At 43.7% G+C, this 21023-nt stretch overlaps 1 protein-coding gene across 1 annotated transcript in view; it reads left to right on the top strand.

Annotated features, from left to right (window-relative positions):
• GPC1 (glypican 1) overlaps positions 1-21023 on the top strand; it is a 284559-nt gene that overhangs the window by 258877 nt on the left and 4659 nt on the right. The window contains exons 4-8 of the mRNA XM_084847036.1: positions 11659-11824; positions 13495-13625; positions 16107-16226; positions 17858-17991; positions 19106-19281. Of these exons, the coding sequence (XP_084703162.1) occupies positions 11659-11824; positions 13495-13625; positions 16107-16226; positions 17858-17991; positions 19106-19281 (727 nt within the window). The remainder of the gene's footprint in view (positions 1-11658; positions 11825-13494; positions 13626-16106; positions 16227-17857; positions 17992-19105; positions 19282-21023) is intronic.

Raw genomic sequence — 21023 nt, 5'->3', positions numbered from 1 at the left:
GTTCTAGGCTTTGATGCTAGAAGAAAAAAAGAAAAAAAAAATAGTATGTTCTCCAGGAAACCATTCCATTCACTGGTGGGTGCTTGATTCTATTAGAAAACAGAGCTCAGTTGGAACAATTCCAGCCCTTAAATCTCTTATATCCATGACATATCTTCAATAAATCTGGAGATGATTCTGCATGATCCACTCTCACGGAGATCCATAGATTTACATTGGGTGGGACTGGGCTTTAGGCCATTTGTGCAGGTGCATACTAGGGACATTAATCAGTCTTTTCCCCCCTCCCCCCACCACCAATCTTTTTGAAATCTTCTGGGAATTCAGATGTGATACACCCAAATTCCATTCTGAGAACTCACATAACACTCCTTGTTCTATTTTGTTTTCTGCAGGGACATGTCACAGCTACATTTAGCCTCTCAGCTCCCTTTTTTGATGTTATGCTGGTAGCATGGGAGTTACTGCAGCATAGCTCCTTCCTACACCTCTAGGGCAGGGGTGGCCAACCTGGTGCCCTCCAGATTTTTTGGACTACAGGCCTCATCAGCCCTGGGCTTGGCCAATGGTCAGGGGGTCTGGGAGTTGTAATCCAAAATGTTTGGAGGACACTGGCTTGCCTACCCCAGCTCTAGGATAACATGACACACCCACACTCCTCCCCATGCCAGCACTGCCCCAGTTTATGGGAGGGGTGATGCTGAAGTGGGCTTGGACCATCTCCCTCATAACTGCAGTAGCCCAGCTGTGCAGGCTACAGCTGTAGAGATTCCTATGCTTCGATGTAATATCAGATGGGGATCTCAGGTATTGTCTTGTAGAGTAAGATGAGGAGTCACCAGCATTCAACGAGTGAATGTAGGAGAAGCTGATTGTATTCAGTGGCCTTCACAGTATTACCCCCAAGCTCCAGTAAATTATTTCAGAACAGAATACATATAAATATATATTCAGGATCTCACACTAGTCCTAATTGTTCTTATTCAATGCCATGTCAATTTTAGCCACGTCCTATTGACTGTACTTTTCACATCAGAATACCATAGCCACCAGCAAGTGAATAATGATGTAAGTTGTTAGCAGGATTGAAAGATCTGCAGTTACCATGCGCAAGGGATAACAAGACCTACTGCTCAGGGCTGATTTACACTTCTGTTTGTGTGTTTTCCACTCGTTGGGTCATTCCTGCAAGCGAGCTCCTTTCCTGGATCCCCACGGTGTGTGGAATGGATGCACTATACATGGACTAGATGAGGGGAAGTAAACTGAAGGTCAGCCCAAGCAATTCAGAGATATTGTTCATAAGTGGGAGGTAGTATTCAGCTTGTTTTAAATGGGGTTACACTCTTCCTAAATGACAGGTTTGCAGCTTGAGGTGCGATTAGCTTTGGAAGCCCAAGAAAAATGTTTGGCACAAACCACCTTTCACAGCTGAGATTGATATCCCAGCAGTAACCCCTCCTGGACCAAGATACCAGGTCACAGTTATCCATGATCTGGTAATGCTTTGTTTGGATTACTGCAACGTATTGTACATGGGACTACCTTTGAAGACTACCTCAGAAATTTCAGTGCCTAGATTTCTGACTGGGCCCGAGCAAATGGAACATACTTTGCCAGTCTTACAACAACTACACTGGCTCTTGGCCTATTGCCGAGTACAATTCAAATTTCAAAATGCTGCTCTTAACCTTTAAAAACTATAAATGGTTTGGGGCCAGCCTACCTCAGAGACTGCCTTCTTGCACTTGCCTGAATATTAACACAATTCTCAAAGGCCCTTCTTTGGCTCCCCAAGTCAGAAAGTGGGGTTTGTGGTGACTTGAGACAGGGCCTTAGCTGTGGCTCTCTGATTATGGAACATTGTCCTCAAGCAGGCTTGCCTGGCACAGACTTTGATTTCTTTTTAGTTCCAGGTGAATATAGTTGTTTTTAATTTAGTCTGGGACCAATATGCTCTCACCACTCTGTTGGTTTTTATTGTAGCAGTTTTATTACTTTTAAATCTTTGTTGGCCTCTCTGAAAACCCTTTGGCTGAAGAATGAGGATAAGAAATGGCCCAGATAAATAATAAAGAATAAATAATGGAGATTTCGTCCCCACCAGAGCGTGGGTTGCTGGTCTCCACAGCTGATTTTGGTGTTAACTAGTGGGTAAAACCCATTACTAGAATACATTCGCTCATTATTTCCATGGGAAATTTAGGTTTAGAACCATGGTAACCTTTGGTTGTTTATTTGAAAAGAAAATACTTGATTTTTGTGGCACTTTCAAGGCCAACTTATTTTAAGAGTATGAACTTTTGTCAACTACAGTCTGCTTCGTCAGATGCTGAAATGGACATCTGGGGACACATGCACAAAAAACATGTGACAAAATGAACTGTAGTCTACGAAAGCTCATACTCTGAAAATAAAATAAGTTAGACTTTTAAGGTACCACAAAGACTAAGGTTTGGGGTTTTTAAAAAATATTTCCATAGGAATCACTCTCAGGAGCGAACCTGTGACTGAAAAATGTTAACATGGCAGTTTTAAGAAACCAAGCAAATCAAAACTAATCATAAATAAGGATTGGAGAGGCACAAGAGAAAGAAACAGCACAAGAATTGGGTCATTACAAACTAATATGAGGCAAGTGGTTTCTTGCTACCAGTTTTATTGTACATGCAGAACCATTTTCACCATTCCGTGCTTGTTTAGGGTTTCTCATACTCCTGTGGGCAAGCTGATTCTGCTGAATATAAGAACATAAGAAGAGCCATGCTGTATGAGACCAAGGGTCCATCTAGTCCAGCATTCTGTTCACACAGTGGCCAACCAGCTGTTGACCAGGAACCCACAAGCAGGACATGAGCGCCACAGCACCCTCCCACCCATGTTTCCCAACAACTGGTGTACATGGGCTCACTGCCTCTGGTACTAGAGGTAGGACATAGCCATCAAGACTAGTAGCTATTGATAGCCTTTTCCTCCAGGGATTTGTCCAACCCCCTTTGAAAGCCATCCAAATTGGTGGCCATCACTGTATCCTGTGGTAGTGAATTCCATAGTTTAACTATGCACTATGTGAAGAAGTACTTCCTTTTACCTGCCCTCAGTCTCCCACCAATCAGCTTCATAGGATGACCCTGGGTTCTAGTATTTTGAGAGAGAGAGAGAGAAAAGTCTCCCTATCCACATTCTCCACACCATGCATAATTTTGTAGACCTCTATCATGTCTCCCCTTACTCTCCTTTTTTCCGAGCTAAACAATCCTGGCTGTTGTAACCTTCTCTCATAGGGGAGATACTCCAGCCCCTTGATCATTTTAGTTGCCCTTCTCTGCACTTTTTCCAGCTCTACAATATCTTTTTTTAGGCGTGGTGACCAGAACTGTACACAGTATTCTAAGTGTGGTCGCACCATAGATTTGTATAATAATGGCAGTATAATATTGGCAGTTTTATTCTCAATTCCTTTTCTAATTATGCCTAACATGGAGTTTGCCTTTTTTTACAATTGCCATACACTGGGTTGACATCTTCATTGAGCTGTCCACCACAACCCCAAGATCTCTTTCCTGATCAGTCACCGCTAGCTCAGATCCCATCAAGCTGTACTTGAAGTTGGGATTTTTTGCCCTAGTGTGCATCACTTCACACTTGCTTACATTGAACCACATTTGCCATTTAGATGCCCTTTCTCCCAGTTTGGAGAGATCCTTTTGGAGCTCTTCACAATCCCTTTTTGTTTTAAGCACCCTAAATAATTTGGTGTCATCTGCAAACTTGACCACTTCACTGCTTACTCCTAATTCCAAAACATTTATTAACAGGTTGAAAAGCATTGGTCCTAATACAGATACCTGTGGGACCCCATTATTTACTTCCCTCCGTTGGGAGAACTTACCATTTATTCGTACTCTCTGTTTTCTGTTCTTTAACCAGTTACTGATCCATAAGAAGACTTGTCCTCTTATTCCATGACTGCTAAGTTTGCTCAGGAGTCTTTGGTGAAGGACTTTGTCAAAAGCCTTTTGGAAGTCCAAGTAAACAGTGTCTACTGGATCATCCCTGTCTACGTGTTTATTGAGACTCTCAGAGAACTCTAAAAGGTTCGTGAGACAGGATTTACATTTGCCAAAGCCATGTTGATTCTTTTTCATCGGGGCTTGTCCTTCTATATGCTTAGTATTTTTTATCTTTAATAATGCCTTCAACTAATTTACCCGGAACAGACGTTAAGGTAACTGGCCTGTAATTTCCTGGATCTCTTTCCTGGATCTGGCCATCTTCCAGTCCTCTGGTATAGAGGCTGATCTTAAGGACATGTTGCATGTTTTCATATTTGAGTTCTTTGAGAACTCTAGGATGGATACCATCTGGGCCCAGTGATTTATTTGCTTTCAGTTTATCAATATGGTCTAGAACTTCGTCTTTCGTCACCAGTATTTGCCTCAGCTCCTCAGACTCCCTTCCTGAAAACATCCATTCAGGCACACGTATCTGTCCTATATCTTCTGCAGTAAAGATGGATGAAAATAATTCATTCAGCTTCTCTGCAATCTCCTTGTCCTCCTTCAGTACTCCTTTAACTTCATTGTCATCCAATGGTCCAACTGCCTTCCTAGCTGGTTTTCTGCTTCTCATATATTTAAAGAATTCTTTATTGTTGGCCTTGATGTTGTTAGTGATATGCTCTTCAAATTGCTTTTTTGCATATCTTTTTGTCTGCTTGCATCACCTTTGTGCAAGCTTGTGCTGCCTTTTGTTTTCCTCACTTGGGCAAGACTTCCATCTTCTGAAGGAAGCTCTCTCTTCTCTAATAGCTCCCTTAACACTGCTCGTTAACCATGCCAGCAACCCCTTGGACTTGGTTTTACCTTTCCTAACCTATGGTATACTTTTTAGCTGGGCTTCTCTTATTGTGGTTTTGAGTAATCTCCAAGCATTTTGAAGGGATTTAATCCTCTTGACTCCCCCTTTTAACTTCCTTTTCACCAGTTCCCTCATTTTAGAGAAGTTTCCTCTTTTGAAGTCAAATGTGACTGTGTTGGACTTCCTGGGCAATTTTCCACTTAAATATTAAATCTGATAGCACTGTGATCATTGTTTCCAATTGATTCAACAACATTTACATCTCATACTAGGTCCTGAGTGACACCATTTAGGATTAAATCCAAGGTTGCCTCCCCTCTGGTCGGTTCCATGACCAACTGTTCTAGGGCACAATTGTTTAGGGCATTGAGAAATTTAACCTCTTTGTTGAGGCTGGAACATGCATGTATCCAATCAATGTGGGGGTAATTGAAGTCGCCCATTATTACAACACTTCCTTGTTTGGAGGCCTCCCTGATTTTGTTTTCCATCTCAAGGTCACTCTGAGCATTCTGGTCTGGGGGACTATAGTATTTCCCAGCACTAAATTAGTTTTGGAGTCTGGTATTGTCACCCACAGTGCTTCTGTGGAAGAGCCTACCACTTTTAGATGTTCTAGTCTGCTCGATACCATGCCCTCTTTGACGTACAGGGCAACACCTCCCCCAGTACGCCCTTCCCTGTCCTTCCTATAGGTTTATATCCAGAGATGACCATATCCCACTGGTTCTCTCCAATGCACCAGGTTTCTTTAATGCCCACTATATCCAGGTTTTCCTTTAAAATCAAGCACTCCAACTCTCCCATTTTGGCTCGGAGGCTTCTAGAATTTGCATAAAACCACCTATACACGGTATCCCTACCCAGATGCCTCTGGCGTGTGCATCTTTTGCTATGGGACGTTGGCCCCTTTGATTTGCTATTTTGTTCTACCATGTATTCCTCGCCTATTTCCTCCCCTTCTACATTTGGGCAATCAAAAACATTTTCATCTTCATCCCTTTGGGATGATTTAACCCAAACCAGATGCTTCCCAGCTCCTGTCAGCTTTCCCCCAGAAATGGGGGGGGGGGTACTCTATCAACCTTGAGGTGTTGTGTTTTTTTCCTGGCTTTTGACAACATATTGGGTAAGGTAGAGGTAGAATATCTCTTAATAACACTAATTGTTTCGGACTCTGACCCACAAATTCTAACCCTTATTCAACGAACTGTGGAGTGACTGGTTTCTGACAAAGTCACTTTGGTCCATTCACAAAGGCCTTATGTGCTCTCTTGCAGGTCATTGAAATCAATGAGCTCAGTTCTGCATTGGATTGTTACTGTTATATGTATATTATTGCCATCAGTGTTCATGGCACGTTACAGAGCACAAGAGGACAGGTCCCTGCCCCAAGGAGCTTACCATCTGAATTTTGACACATGGGAAACAAAGGAAAGAACAGAGGATGGAGGAAGGGGAGGCACAATGAATAGTGCAGCAGTATGTGGTTGTTTCAGTTGCATGTGCTTAGGTTTAGTTCCAGGCTGAATTACAGTATGGCAGAGGTGGGTAGAAAGTTGATCTTCAGATGTTTTGGACCTCAGCACTCAGCATTCCTGTCCATTAATCATGCTGGCTGGGGCTGAAGGGAGCTGAAGTCCAAAACATCTGGAGATTTACCTTCTGACCACCCCTGCAATAGGGCATGAGAACATGGAGGTTGTGTCAAAGGTTTCATGGAAAAGCTGGGGTTTGAGGAGGGATTTGAATTAATAAGGCAGCCTTACCCAACTTGGTGCCCTCTAGATGTTATGGACTGCAACTCCCAGCATTCCAGACCATTGGCCATGCTGGCTGAGGCTGACAGGAGCTGGAGTCCATAATATCTAGAGGGCACTCAGGGAGGGCTGGAATAAGGGATTGTGGCCCTTATATGTTATCACCCATTCCTTGAGGAATGGGATGGGTTAAAAACCCAAGTAAAATGGGTCCCAGGTAACGGTTGTATTTCTTCAATGGCCTCACCTCTTGAGAACTTCTGATACTCATCCTGTGCTCATCGTGGGCCATTAAAAGGTACATTTAAATAAAGCCAACAATTACCAATGGGGTTTTTCTCCACTAGGGCAACCTCTGTGCAGCCCTAGCTCATGAAAACTAGTTAGCTGGGAAGAAGAAGGAGCATCCAGTGCTTTGTAAACCATCTTTCCAGCTGAACAACCTGTCTCTGTCATGTATTATCCCTTTTAAAGCATCAGTATTCTGGTTTGTCACCCACACTTAACATCATGATCTTCAGTCAACCCAAGGAATTCAATGAAAACCTTGCATGTTAAATAACATTTTTAATGGGCCTTGCTGTTTTAGCATAACAGTGAATTGGGTGGGATTCGTCTGTGTGTGCGTGCATGTGTGTGTGTGCATGTCTTTACGTGTCTGTGTTGTTTTTGTTTGATTGAAACTCCTATCTTTCATGCTTTGCTATTTACAGTAGGACCAAAGCGCCACCCAGTGATAACCAAAGGAGACTGAAATGTTTTAGATAAATTTAACCACAGGCATTAGACTAGTATGCCCCAATCCAGGTAGGTAGGGGCAGTACATGTCTGTACGCATAGAATCATGTTTACCTGAGTGTTCTCTGTCACTTTCCTCTGTTTGCCACAGTGACTAGGAGGACAATGACCTTCTCTCACTGTTGCCTTCTAGCAAGTGGTGTTCAGTGGTGCTGTGCAGCCAGGGCTCTCAGGGACTTCTGGATTAGCAGGGATGCTGATGTCATCTGCCACCCCCCTCAGAATACCCTGTTTTCTCCAAGTTTAGCTACAGTCCTCACAGTAACTGGGGGTGGAAGGATGAATTTCCTGAGCAGCATTATATAGTTGTGCAAAGTATAATGCAAAGTATTTTGGGGTGGCCTGGTCTTGAATGATGAATTAAAACCCAGTAGCTTTGTAAAAGGCCTGCTCCTGGTAGAGATGAAAACTGCTAGAACTGGTTTGTTGATATGGCTCAACACAGTTGCTTGCCTTTTTGGACTCTCCTTCGGGGCATGACTATAGGGACTAGCATGCTCACTTCCCAAAATTTACCACTACGCCTCTGCTGGTATTCTGTCGCATGCAGGTTCTAAAACATGGGGATTCCATCTAGCCACCATGACAAACCTACCCTCTGTTAACTTGTCCAATGCCCTTTTAAAGCCATCTGCTTCAGCAGCTATCACCCTGTCTTGTGGCCACTCCTCCCTCACTTCCACCTGTGGGAGAAAAGGCCTAAGTGTAGGCCTGAACCAAAGTCCCCAGGATGGAAAAGTACAGAGAATGTAACTGAGGAAAATAAGACACAGATAACTGGGTAAGAGGGTAGAATAAACATTCCTGAACACAGATAAAAGAGACTCCAACTCCTATCTCATGAGGACCATAGGCAGAAACCCATTGCCTAATGAGATAAGGCACTGCCTTGCAGGAATTTGCAAATAATTGAGCCCCAGCTGTGCTTAAGAGTGTAGTCATGGATAGAAAGAAGCATTCTGTACACATGATAAATGTCTGATGCGTGCGTGATCAGCATAATCCCTAAAGTGATTGGATATAGATAACGTATGCAAGCTTTTGATTGGCTAAGACCTCTTGCCTAGTATTTCTTACTATGTACTGTGTTTTCTGATAAAAGCCATGTGTAACCTGTTCCCAATTTGTAGTGCCTTTGCAAATTACCAGTGTACAAGTTTGTGAATAAAGTGTGATTTCAGACATGTGACCACCAGTCTCATCCTTCGGGCAGGTATGGTTCTCACTCCTTTTGTTTCCCCCATACACCCTACTAGTAGGAGCCCGGCAGGACTTTAGATATGTTGAACCCCCCAACCTGGGGGCATTCTGACTCTACAAGGTAGGATTGCCCTCTAAGTGTTCTTTTTTGAGTACTAAATCTCCTGCCAGTCTTCTTCATTGGATGACCCTAAGTTCTAGTGTTGCAGACAGGGAGAAATGTCTCTTTGTCAATTTTCTCTATACCATGCATAATTACAAACTTCTATCATGCCTTGCCTTAGTTGCCTTTCTGGAGGATGCTTTAGCCACTTGCTCATATTGGTTGCCCTTTTTCTGCAACTCTGCAATGCCCTTTCTGAGATGGAGTGACCAGAACTATATGTAGTATTCCAAGTGTTGCCAGACCATAGATTATATAAGGGCATTACAGGATAGTGTCAGGATCGTCCTTGCTGCTTTCTGAAATCCTCAAATAGCCAGAATCAACACGCAGACGATAGGGCTCTTTTCCAAGGCTTTATTTCCATTCAGCCTAATGATGCTTACAGATGCTAATTGCATGAGCCCAATGAGGGAAACTTAAGAGAGCTGCCTACTAGGGGTTTCTAGCCTTAGTGAATCAGTTGATCTCCGTTTGGAGGGTAAAGGCAGAAAGCCTCTGAACATAAAGGCTAGGAGGCGAAAGTCCACCCCTTTCCTGTGGGGCATCAGGGCGCAGCTGTTGACGTCGTGCCAAGCGGGCTGAGCGCCTCCTCTCGGCACCCTCCATCTTCCGCTTGTCCCTGTGCCAGTGCCTAGCGTCCCGAAGCTCCAGTTGTCCCTACCCCTGCCTGCCAGGCTCGCTACCACTCTCAGGAATGTGAGCAGGGAGGGACTCTCCCTCTGGCAGCACCTCTGAACAGTGCGCGGGTTCCTCTCCCACAGTTTCTATCTCTTCCTCAGAATCAGAACTGCTTTGGGGCTCTGTGGGCTCCAATCCAACCCTGACATCTAGTCACTTATAGTTTCAACTCCATACCTAATAATCCTGGGCAGGGAATTCACCTTTTTCACAGCTGTTGCACACTGGGTTGACTTCTTTGTTGAGCTATCCACCATGACCCCAAGATCTTTTCCTGGTCATCACCATCTCAGACAGCATGGGTGCCTAGGTGGTTGGGATTTTTTGACCCAATATTAAATTTTATATTGTTGGTCCCCCACCTCTCCACCTGTACAGAGTAATGTGCCTCTCTTTCAGACGTAAACATGGGTGAGAAGGCTGTTTAAGGACATAAGGCTCACCCAGACAGTGCTTCATCCAGTCTAAGACCTGGTATACACATGCAGCAGGATATGGTGTAAGAGTCCTGGGGTGGTTGAATAGCCTGTACCGCTTCAGATTATAGGTGGGGTATCACATGTTTTGAATGCGTGTTTAAAAACAAACAACTTTGCAAATAGAAAACAGATGGTTATTCTTAACTTTGTGGAATGCTCCAAACTGCAGGATTTTTAAAATACTTGTTAAAATACACCTCTTCTACATCATCTCCTTGCCAGCTATTTGGTTTCTCAACCTTTCTTTTAAGAGATACCAGCTGATAATTCATCTTGCTATCAGTCACTATATGTTATAAAGCCAAGATTGTGAGGTCAGAGGTAAATTTTGTATGAGATTTGCAAAATGCCCACTGTTAAGATGGCATTCGCATGCTCATGCGTGCACGTCTATGGCGTGTTGCACTCTCCTGTAGGCCCTGTTAGTGAAGGCTGGTTTTGCTGTCGTTGTAACTGTGTCTGTCCCCAAGTGCAGCACTTAATTTTTTGCAGAGGAGTTAATGATATGGGTCAAAATAAAGATGTACATTTTGGAACACCATTGGGTTGGGCATTAACCCTCACCCTATTCCTGCTGACCCCAACTTTTGAAAATCAAGCCATTGTGAATCCAGTCTGTTTCTACCTGCGTAGCCCTATCCTGGGTTCTCTGGTCACACTTCAGTGACAGAATATTGGGAGAGAGATAAACAGAAATGTCAGGAAATCTCTTGATAGATTGTTAGGTTGGTTGTGTACATCCATAGTTATGGCAGTTTACTCATAGAGCTCTGGGTAAGCAGGAGCTATTCCCTCAATATTCATTTGTGTTAAAGATGACTTCATGTACTTGTCTGATGGCTCAAATGAGACATCATACCGAGCCGTGGTTAAGGAATCTTAGTTATGGTTTCGTATGATGTCTGAATTGACAAACTGTGTTTTTCTGTTGGCTAACGTATCAGATTTAGAAACCAAGTGAGTTTGTAAACTGTGGTCTGTACTAACAAAGTTTTGGCTTGACATCTGAATTGGCTCTGCTTCCCAAGTCTGGTACACCATGGAAATGGGAGTGAATTTATGAACTTCTGAAGCTGAGTGCTGAGGGAACAAAAGTCAAAAGCAGGCAAGAAGCACTGTCTTGTATTTTTGGAAGCTAAAGCTATGGTTTTGTTTCTAAACTATAGCACAAACTATGGTTTGGATTGTGTCGCTATTTGATTTTGATAGTATTTGATATTTGCGTCCATTATTTCATATTTTGTTTTGATATTTGACAATATTTGATAGGTGACATGCAATGATATTTAGTATTTTCAGCTATTGGTAGAATTATTAAAAGTACTTGAGGGATGATATTTGGGGGCATTTGGTTTTTCATAACTTGAAAAGCCCAAAGAGTCAAGAGACACATCTAGATGGCCAGGAAATTTTAAGCACTCAAATTTCAACCCATTTTGATTTTTGAGATCAGTTTTTAGTCAAAATCTGCATTTCAGAATTTGAAATGTTGATGGATTTTGAATTTTTTCTTAAATCAGACTTAAACTTGAGATATATTTGGCTGCACCCATGGATTTCAGATAATAAATACGTTATTTATCTCTCCACTTAATGAGCTCAATATTAAACTTGTACAGATTGCCCTCCACCTCTTATAAGCTGTGCTTATATTGTGCAGCATCTTTTTTTTTTTCTTTTTTTAGACACTTAAGGAATAACAGATTTCTTTTTTAAGGTTCCACTAAGCCAGTATTGCAATCGGGCCATTATGAAGCTGATGTACTGTGCACACTGCCGGGGTATGTCAAATGTAAAGCCATGTAACAGCTACTGCCGCAACGTCTTGAAGGGCTGCCTGGCCAATCAAGCAGACTTGGACCCTGAGTGGAAGAACCTGATCGGTAAGAGCTGCAGACAACTGCATAAAATAATTTCACCTTGGCTGTGCTTTTGCACGTAGCTCGTGTTCCTCTTTTTAATCGAGAGAGAGCACGCAGTTTGGAGACCAAACAGAGCAAACGATAAATGCATTCAATATCCCTTTGCACTAACTTCTAAACACTATCAATATGTGTAGATGCCTTTAAAGCACCACTTAGATTAAGTGCATATGGACATCCTAGCTTCCTGGGCTCTTGGACTGGGTGCTTTTAAGCACAAAGAGTTTAGAAAGTGGCCTTGAAGGAAGCTCTGGAAGATCCCTTATTCAGCACTGAGCAGTGGTTTATGCAAACTGTGTAAGCCTTGGTGATCCTGCTCCTGTCTCTATACTTTGAGGAAGAGGAACATAAGCATTGGCTAAAGACCCTGGAACATGTGGCTTTAAGGTGGTAGTGGGAGACGTTTGGATATCCATTGGCTGAAAATTAGACCATTTGACCAAAGTCCACCCTAGTTTTGGTTAATTAGTCAACAACCTTTCTAGGGAGAACTCTGACTTAAATTAGTCACAGTTCAGGAGCAGGGCTTCCTTTTTCTTCAGAGAACTCTTCATATCTGCACTTACGCAAAAAGTTCAGGGAGGAGGAAAATTCATCAGCAGAGTTAACAGGAAGTTTGCTGGGATTACCGAGGAAGGATAGATGGGTCTAGCTTTGCAATATTTTCCTCAAATACCTTGTGAGTGCTGTGGCAATAGGTGTGGTCTTAAAACAGGGCAAGTGGGGGCTGCAAAAAAGGCAAAAAAGGCCAGGGGACAGCATGTGCCCCGTGGTCCATGTGTTGCCTATCCTTGTATTAAAGCTTTATGAAATTTCTATCCTCTCAGCTATGGCTTTTTAAAAGCAAGCTGTTGTTCCTCATTTTGGTGGAGAAACGTTTTTAGAATGTCCTGTAGAAGCAACCCACACACATACACAGAAGAAAGACCAATAAAAAGACACCAGTGTGTTTTTTCCATTGTTATGATTTCTTTTTAACACAGTTGCATGAAGATGTGGAGTCTGACTTGTAGATCCTTGGACCTCTGGGGTTGACATCTCTGTTTAAATTTGTTCAGGAGACCCACTGTATGAAAGTGTTTGTGTGAGAACATACATGCTCCATATTCAGGCTAGGGAGTGTTTGAGACAGCCTTGTGGCATGGGTGTCATGGGTTCAATTCTTGCCTCAGCCATGGAAAAGGAGTATGAAAAGCATATCCGCAGTGCACATATGATGCTTATAATCATAAAAATATGGGGATTAAATGGATGCTACTTACAGGCCAGAGTTTGAGAACCTTTGGCCTCTAGATGTTGTTGGACTATAACTCCCAACATCCCTGATCATTGGCTATGCTGGCATGGCCACAGGTTCCCCACCCTTGTTATAGGCTAAACTCCACATGACCCATAGTCATCCTGGGAGTTTTCAAAAATATCTGCAATGAATGAATTAATAAATTTTGTATGCTGTTCTAGCCTCTTCTGCTGAAGGAGCGGGCATTTGATCGCATTTTGTCCCCTATTATAAATTAATATACAACATATCCAATTGAGATGACCCAGTACTGGTTTATAATGACTATTCAAATATATTTTTGAAACATTATTTGCAATTCTTAAACAGTGTCTGTGATTTATTCCAATAGATTCATTGCTCTTGGTAGCTGACCGCTTTGATGCACCATCCAATGTAGACATAGTAATTGGTACAATTCATACCAGGATCGCAGAAGCCATTTCTAACATGCAAGACAATAAAGATTCTATAACAAACAAGGTAATAACGGGATTATGAAGCTGAGAATGTCGTTCACCTAATATCTATCTATATTTTCTTGTACGTATTTCTTGCTTCCCTTTCTTCCATGGAACATGAGGTGGGCTATATAGAATTCCCAGTATGCTTGTCTTCCAGACATGGACCAGACCCAGACCTGCTTAGCTTCAACAAGGTTGCTCTATCATGTGCCTTCAGACCATGCCCTGGGAGCTTTTGATCTATGCCATTTTTTCTATCTGCCATCCAAGGCAAAGGAACAATGAGAAAAATCCAGCAATTTCTGTTGGTACAGATTAGAAGAGTTAAGCCCCAGTTGTGTGCCTTTCTTCAGTACTTTGACAGGTAGAGATGGTATAGATGTGTTATCTGATAAGCTTGTTCTAAACCAGACCCACCTTTTATATGTACATATTGCCGGATCCTGTCTCCTTTCTGCCATAGGAACTGACCCAGCTTCTGAGAATTCCACCTTTCTCTCTCTCATTCCCCTTCATTTCAAAAGATTTTCACAGCTGCAGTTCTGAGCAGAATGTGATACATTAGTCCTGCATGGAGGGAATTCAGTCTGCCATCATTCCTAAAACTGTGCAGCTCCCCATCCGATTGAGGCTGATGTTAACAACAGAATAATTTGTGTTCCTGAAGCCCAGCTGCTTTTCCCATGACTCGTAAGAACTGTAACTAACAGATGCTGATGGAGAATGAATCGGGAACTGACTGGCAAGTAGATAAGTCATTGATAGGCCAGCAGGGAGAGGGAGAGAGAGAACACAGCAGTGCCGCACAAAATACAGTGTTAATACAACGTAGAAATTGAGCCATCAATTCAGAGCAAGAGAACACCAGGGAGTGAATGAATCTATACCTCCCAGAAGGTATCTTTCACTGTTCTTGCATGTTTTTATGCACCTGGAAGAATTGCTTTGTTTTAAGCAGAGTAATAAACTATACAGGGGTGAGCTACAGTGATGAAGCTGGATCCATTTGTCTTTTCATAAAACAAATGTCAGAATATTTTATGTACAATTATTAAAAAGCAACAGCTGGCGTGGCAGAAAACTTGGGCTGTTGCTGTGTAAATAGCTGATACGGACCAAGGAGACACTTAGGTGAAGTCTACACTGTCTATGAGTTTAGGATGGTTATCTGAAACCCTGTTCCCGGGCAAACTAGCTAAGTCAGAGGTTGCCAACCTTTTTAGGTCAGTGGGCACATTTGGAATTTTGAGAGTGTCATTGTGCTTTCAAAAAATGACTGATATGGGGGTGCCTTGCCCATTCCTAAAATGGCTGCCATGGTGGGCATGGCTGGTCACAGAGTTCTCATTTCCCCAAAGGCAAACTGGTGAAGCTAAAAGAAAAATAACTCAAGAACCTAAGTCCAAGGCAGAGGTGTGGTCTGAGTTCCAAAACAAAAAACCACTTACTTGTACCCAGTAAATTTTTGCTTTGCAGAAAACCAGCCTCCTAGTTTTTTTTTTTTATATATTTAAAACATCTTAAGAAATACAATGAAAACCAAGAGGGGCAGGAAGCTTGGTGGGCACCAACTGAGGTGTCCATTAGCACATTGATCCCTATGGGCACCACACTGGAGACTCCAGAGCTAAGTGGTTGTCTACACCAACGAATGGTTAAGGGCTGCCCTGGGCAGGATTTAGCTGAAATTGGGGCTGCATGCAACCACCGCAAACCAGTTGATCATTAGATTGCAAGCACAGCCAGCAAGAGAAGTCTGAAGACCAGAGTGTGCGTTTTTGCAGTCACACAGGATTACTACAAGGTCAGAAATCCTGAGCATCTGAGAAATCCAGTTTTGTAAAGAGTTTAAGGAGGTCACGAAAATAGGGGTCATTCTTCTACAGTCTGTGTTCTACCCTCCTTAAAGGAAAGAACATCAGCAGTTTGGTGGCGTTTACTGCCCCTTCAATAGCTCAGCTGGCAGAGCAGAGGACTGTAGAGGATGCTACACCACAAAGGAATCCTTAGATCACTGGTTCAGTTCCAGATCAAAGGAGACTTGATTTGGAGAAGGGTCATAGCTCAGTGTTAGAACATTTGCTTTGAGTGCAAAAGGTCCCAGGTTCAATCCCCAACATTTCCAGGTAGGGCTGGGAAAGACTCCTGACTGAAACCCTGGAGAGCCCCTGCAAGTATTTCAGCTAGCTGGACCAGTGGCCTTACAGATTCCTGTGTTCCTGAAGCAGTGCAATATCTGGAAATTGGTATGTCACCGTATTAAAAATTGTATGTATGTAAGTAAATATGATGAACTTGAGCACACTCCGGGAGAGAGCGGAGGACAGGAAGGCCTGGCGTGCTATGGTCCATGGGGTGACGAAGAGTCGGACATGACTTAGCGACTGAACAACAAGTAAATATGAAGTTAGGAAGAAATCTGATTAATGGGGAAAATGCTGTACACCTGTGAGTTAATGGGGAAACATTAACTACAAAGCATTTTGCTTTTTTTTCCCAGATCCTTCAAGGTTGTGGAAATCCCAAATTCAGCCCCAAAGCTTCCAATGTCGAGGATAAGAAGAGGCGAGGAAAATATGTCAGTGAAGATAAACCTCCGGGGCTTAGTTCTGAAAAACTTGTAAGTATGGAATTTAGGTCTCTGAATGTTTTTAGGAATGCTGGAACAATTTGTGCAGCCTGTTAGAATGATTTGTGTGGCCTGTTGCTTAGAATGCTCATCAGGGGTGCTGAAGACATCCATGGCTTGCTTTAAAAACCAATGGCAGCATTAATTTTGATCCCACCCTTTCCCCAGGGAACTTAGGCCAAGGTTCTCCTCTTCATTTTTCTCTTCTTCACATCAACCCTGTGAGGTAGGTTAGGCTGAAATGTAGCAACTGGCCCAAGGTCACCCAGTGAGCTTCATGGCTGGTAGGGTCTGGAACCTAGGTCCCCAGACCTAGTCTGACACACTAACCACTGCACAGCATTGACAGTGAGATTCCTTTTCCTAGTTTTATTGTTCTTGAGCACTGACTGATAATGCTGTTGGCATTTCGTAAGATACTCATACCACAACAGCTTCAGCACCAGGTAGAATGTGAGCCGCCCACTGCTTTGCACCTCCCAGTCTAGCATTCACATGTGCCCTCGGTATAGTGATGTCTCTCTCAAGTGAAAACTATCCCTACAGCCAGGATTGATATTGTGCCCTAATCATAAGCACATCACTTGGAAGCATCCCATTTATTTCCCTGATTAGTCTTTTAAAAGATGGCCTTTATCCTCTTGTTTTGGGGACATTTCTCAATACTGTCAATGAGGTTCCACCTCCAGTGTGACAATGCATGTTTGTTCAGGAGTTACTCGTCTTTTATACTGGTGTAGGCCAAAAGAATCTTCACCATCAGCCACCTTCTTCAGGAGAGACAACAAAGAGTATTATGGCACCTTAAAGACTAACACATTTATTATGGCATACATAAGCTTTGTGGACTAGAATCCACTTCGTCCGATCCATGAAGTGTTATCTTGGATTCTAGTCTGCAAAAGCTTATGCCGTGGTAGATTTGTTAGTCGTCAAGTTACCACAAGACTCTGTTGTTTTTACTGCAGCAGACTAAGATGGCTGTACCTCTGGACAATGTTACTTCTGCGGGAGGTTGATCTTCAGTTTACTAATACATCTCCACAGTTACCTGCCCATTCTCCTCTCTCCCTTCTTGGCCATGTTCTTTGCCAAGCTCTTCTGCCATGCTAGTGCTTCTGCTCCCAACTTGCTCCTTAATTTTCTTGGGAGAAGTTTCACAAATGTTGCTTTGATACCTTTCTGGTCTTTAAAACAACAGGTTTGGTGGAGGCAATTGTTGTTGTGTATTAAAACAGATGAGCATTCAGGGACAATGACAGTGAAGCACTTTGGAGAGCTTCTTTAGAGTTCTGACGGGTCCTGACTGAAACCCAGAGCGGATTCACCACCCCACTGACATCAGAGCCACCAACCTCTACTGCAAGAAGCATATAATCATGTAACTTGGGGTTGGATGCGATGGTCTTATAGGCCCCTTCCAACCCTACTGTTCTATGATCTGGAAAAATATGATCTATGATCTATCTTAACATCATTTTTTAATGAAATAACAACTGCCCAGCATTTGAACCAATCAGCTATAGATCAATTTACCTAGATTAACAATGGCATTTAGAATGTAAAGGCTTTAGTGTTAAAACAAATGTTTCCTTGAGCCTTGCTTCTCCTTCATCTGACAGGTTTCAGATGCCAAAGGGAAGCTGAGGGAAATAAGGGACTTCTGGGTTGCCCTTCCAACCACACTTTGCAATGAAAAAGTCTCATCTAGTTCTGTGAGTGAGGACAGGTGCTGGAATGGAATGACCAAAGGCAGGTAAGGTTGGCTAAAATGTGAGATGGTCAAAATGTGAAGAAAGATACCCTGTTTACCAGAGTGAAATCCTCTCATGTACTAATTTCATGAAGCTTTGGAGCCTGTAAAAGTGAAATTCCACTGTCGCAATGTGTAAGAAGGAAAAGGCACTGTCAGTGAGGGAGAGAAAGCAACGTAGTACATCGAGGAAGTGGATCCCATCTTCTTCCTTGTTTAGACTAACACAAACATACTCACACACTTTCCTAGGCAAAAAGATAGCAGCTGTTGCGTTGTCCCTTTCAGCTGGTTCAGACACAATGCTTAACCATGGTTTAGGGAGCTGGCCAGAGAAATATCTTTCACCGCTCCCCCCACCCATTCCATTGTACTATAGTTTGGAAATACATCTGATCCTCACCAACTCTAGCTAAGGGCACTCTAAGCTCCAGTTCAGAACCAGTTTGGAGTTTAGTGGCACTCTTAACTAAGGTTGGAATGCATATAGCCAGGGTTAGTGACAGATGTAAGACCAAACCTTAGTGGAGGGGAGTGGAACTTGTGCATGAGAAGGACCAATAAGCCCAATCCCTACACAACAGTGCAGAATTCTAGGTTCAGTGTTATGACTGCACCAGCCCCTAGAATCTTATCCTGCAGAAGCTGCAAGTGCGAACAAAGCAATAGTGTAATGTTTTGGCCAGAGCAGTAGTGAAGACAATAGCAATGTTGGTGAGTTGCAGAAGTTCCTATATAGTTTCAAGGTAGTTGTCCAGTTCAGGAGTATTGCTAAACCATAGTTTCATAATATGTGCATGAGCAATAGCAAGCCTTGGGCGTATGTATCCCCACCTCCTTTGGTGCAGCCCCAGCAAGATCAGAAACATCCAGTTCCTCTTTTAAACAATGGTTTGATGCTGGATTGCCTCAACTAACTATCATGTAAACTAACTAGAGTCTCTCCCCCTCCCTCCTCCCATTCTGTCATAAGAAGAAACTCTGGCTAGTTGAAGCAGAAGTGGGGGCTTCAGAGAGGGGGGAGGCATGCAAATCGGGTCAGTTTGTTAAATCACTTGCAGTGATGTTTAATATTCCAAAACTGGCTTCCTGCAATGAACACACACACCCTTTGCAGATACCTTCCGGACGTGATGGGAGACGGTCTAGCCAATCAGATCAATAACCCAGAGGTTGAGGTAGACATCACCAAACCGGACGTGACTGTTCGCCAGCAAATCTTGCAGTTAAAGATTATGACAAGTAGATTGCGCAATGCATACAATGGGAATGATGTGAATTTCCAGGATACAAGTAAGTACAGGGCTGGGCAGATGGATCAGTGTGAAGAATGTGAAGGTGGCACATTTTATATGATCAACAGCTGAAAGAGGTCTGTAGAACTTGTTCAGCAAGCAGCGGAACATCAGCGAGGTTCAACTCACAATTCTGTTAGCCTGCATTTCATACAGGGCAAATGCACTGAGGCTGTGACAAGTTGGCTGCTGCAAGGGTTGCGCCTCTCTGCTGACATGCAGTGACTGGCTGCTTACTCTCTCCATTGCCAGAGTGCGTGAAAACTTATTAGTAACCATAGATGCTCGTTGTTTTTGTTCTTCCCTCTCTAGGTGGTTGCTAATCTACAATGCCGGCCTGTCTTATCCATAGGTTTATACAGGCACCCCCAAGATTTGCATACTTGGGAACACTTACAGACTGGGTTCGCACAATCATCACAGCCCACCATGGCTTATTTCAGCCACAGTGGGTTGTGGTGTTGGCAGCCATTTTGAATATTCAACCCCTGGTAGTGGTGGTGAACCTAGGTGGCATGGCTGATAGGAGGGAGGACAAACCCTCCAATAATCCACAGGCTGTTGTAGGGTTACTAGAGGGCTGCTTCCCCCTCCAACAAGCCATGCCATCTTGGTTCAGATGTAGGGATGTACGAAAGTGACTTACCTATTCGCGGTGGGGGGGGCGCTCCGTCCGTCCCCCCCAGGAATCCTCGACACGGGGGGAGGCGATCCAGTCCTCCCCCCCCGGAATCCTGCCCGGCTGGCTCTGCTCCCTGGCGGCTCCACAGAACAGCTGGCCAGGGCCCTCCGCAGCTGGAGTTCCGGCAGTGGACGGGCTGCTGCGGACGCTATTTGCGTTCCTTTATTTTTCACCGTAATAGCCTGCGTAAATATTTACTTAGGCTAGAACGGCGGGAAAAAAGGAACGCAAATGGCGCCCACTACGCTATTTGTGTTCCCCTTTTTGTTTGCCGTAATAGCCTACGTAAATATTTACGTAGGATGAAACGGCGAAAAATAGGGAACGCAAATGGCGGCCGCTGTAACCACCGCCATTTGCGTATGCTTTTTTTTGGGGGGGGGTTAGCCGTGATAGGCTACGTAAATACTTAACGTAGCCTATCACAGCTGCAAGGACACCAATGGCGGCCGCAGCATCCCGGCTGCGGCCGGCCAGGAGACCAGCCACCAGAGCCGCCGAATCCACCGCATCCGCCCCAGGTAAGTGCCGTCCCGGGGGATTCCGCAGGAGGGCAGGAGGCCATTCCGCCACAGATTCCAGGGGCCAGATTCTAAAGAATCCGGCCTCACTGGAATCTGTGGCAGAATTCTCTGCCATCCCTATTCAGACGACATGGTAAACCATGGCAACCCCCCGGCAGGGGCTGAATATTCAGAATAGTCACCGGCACTGAACACAACCCACCTTGGCTGGAATAAGCCATGGTGGGCTGCAGTGATCGTGCGAACTGGCCCAATGTGGCTGTCTGGGTTTCCACTCCCTGGTAATTCCCTAATGTCTCCCCCGTGTCATCATAATGGCTAACACCTCACTGAGCTCCTGCTTTCCTCTGGATGTATAACTGTGGCAGGGATTGCAGGCTTGGCGGGCTTCTGTTCTGTTCTATACTAAACTGGTATAGTCATTCCCTACTGATGCAAGACTTTGAGTGCAGGTTTCAAATGATGTTGTAATTTATTATTTATTCAAAGAATTTTTACCCCAATATTCAGCTGAAAAGGCTCCCAGAGCAGCTT

This window comes from Heloderma suspectum, chromosome 3, assembly GCF_057233095.1.
Source record: "Heloderma suspectum isolate Gila_16-S chromosome 3, 16-S_ref, whole genome shotgun sequence".
Taxonomy (NCBI): Eukaryota; Metazoa; Chordata; class Lepidosauria; order Squamata; family Helodermatidae; genus Heloderma; species Heloderma suspectum.
Note: the sequence above shows the minus strand (reverse complement) of the source record. Positions and strands in the feature narration are given on the sequence as shown.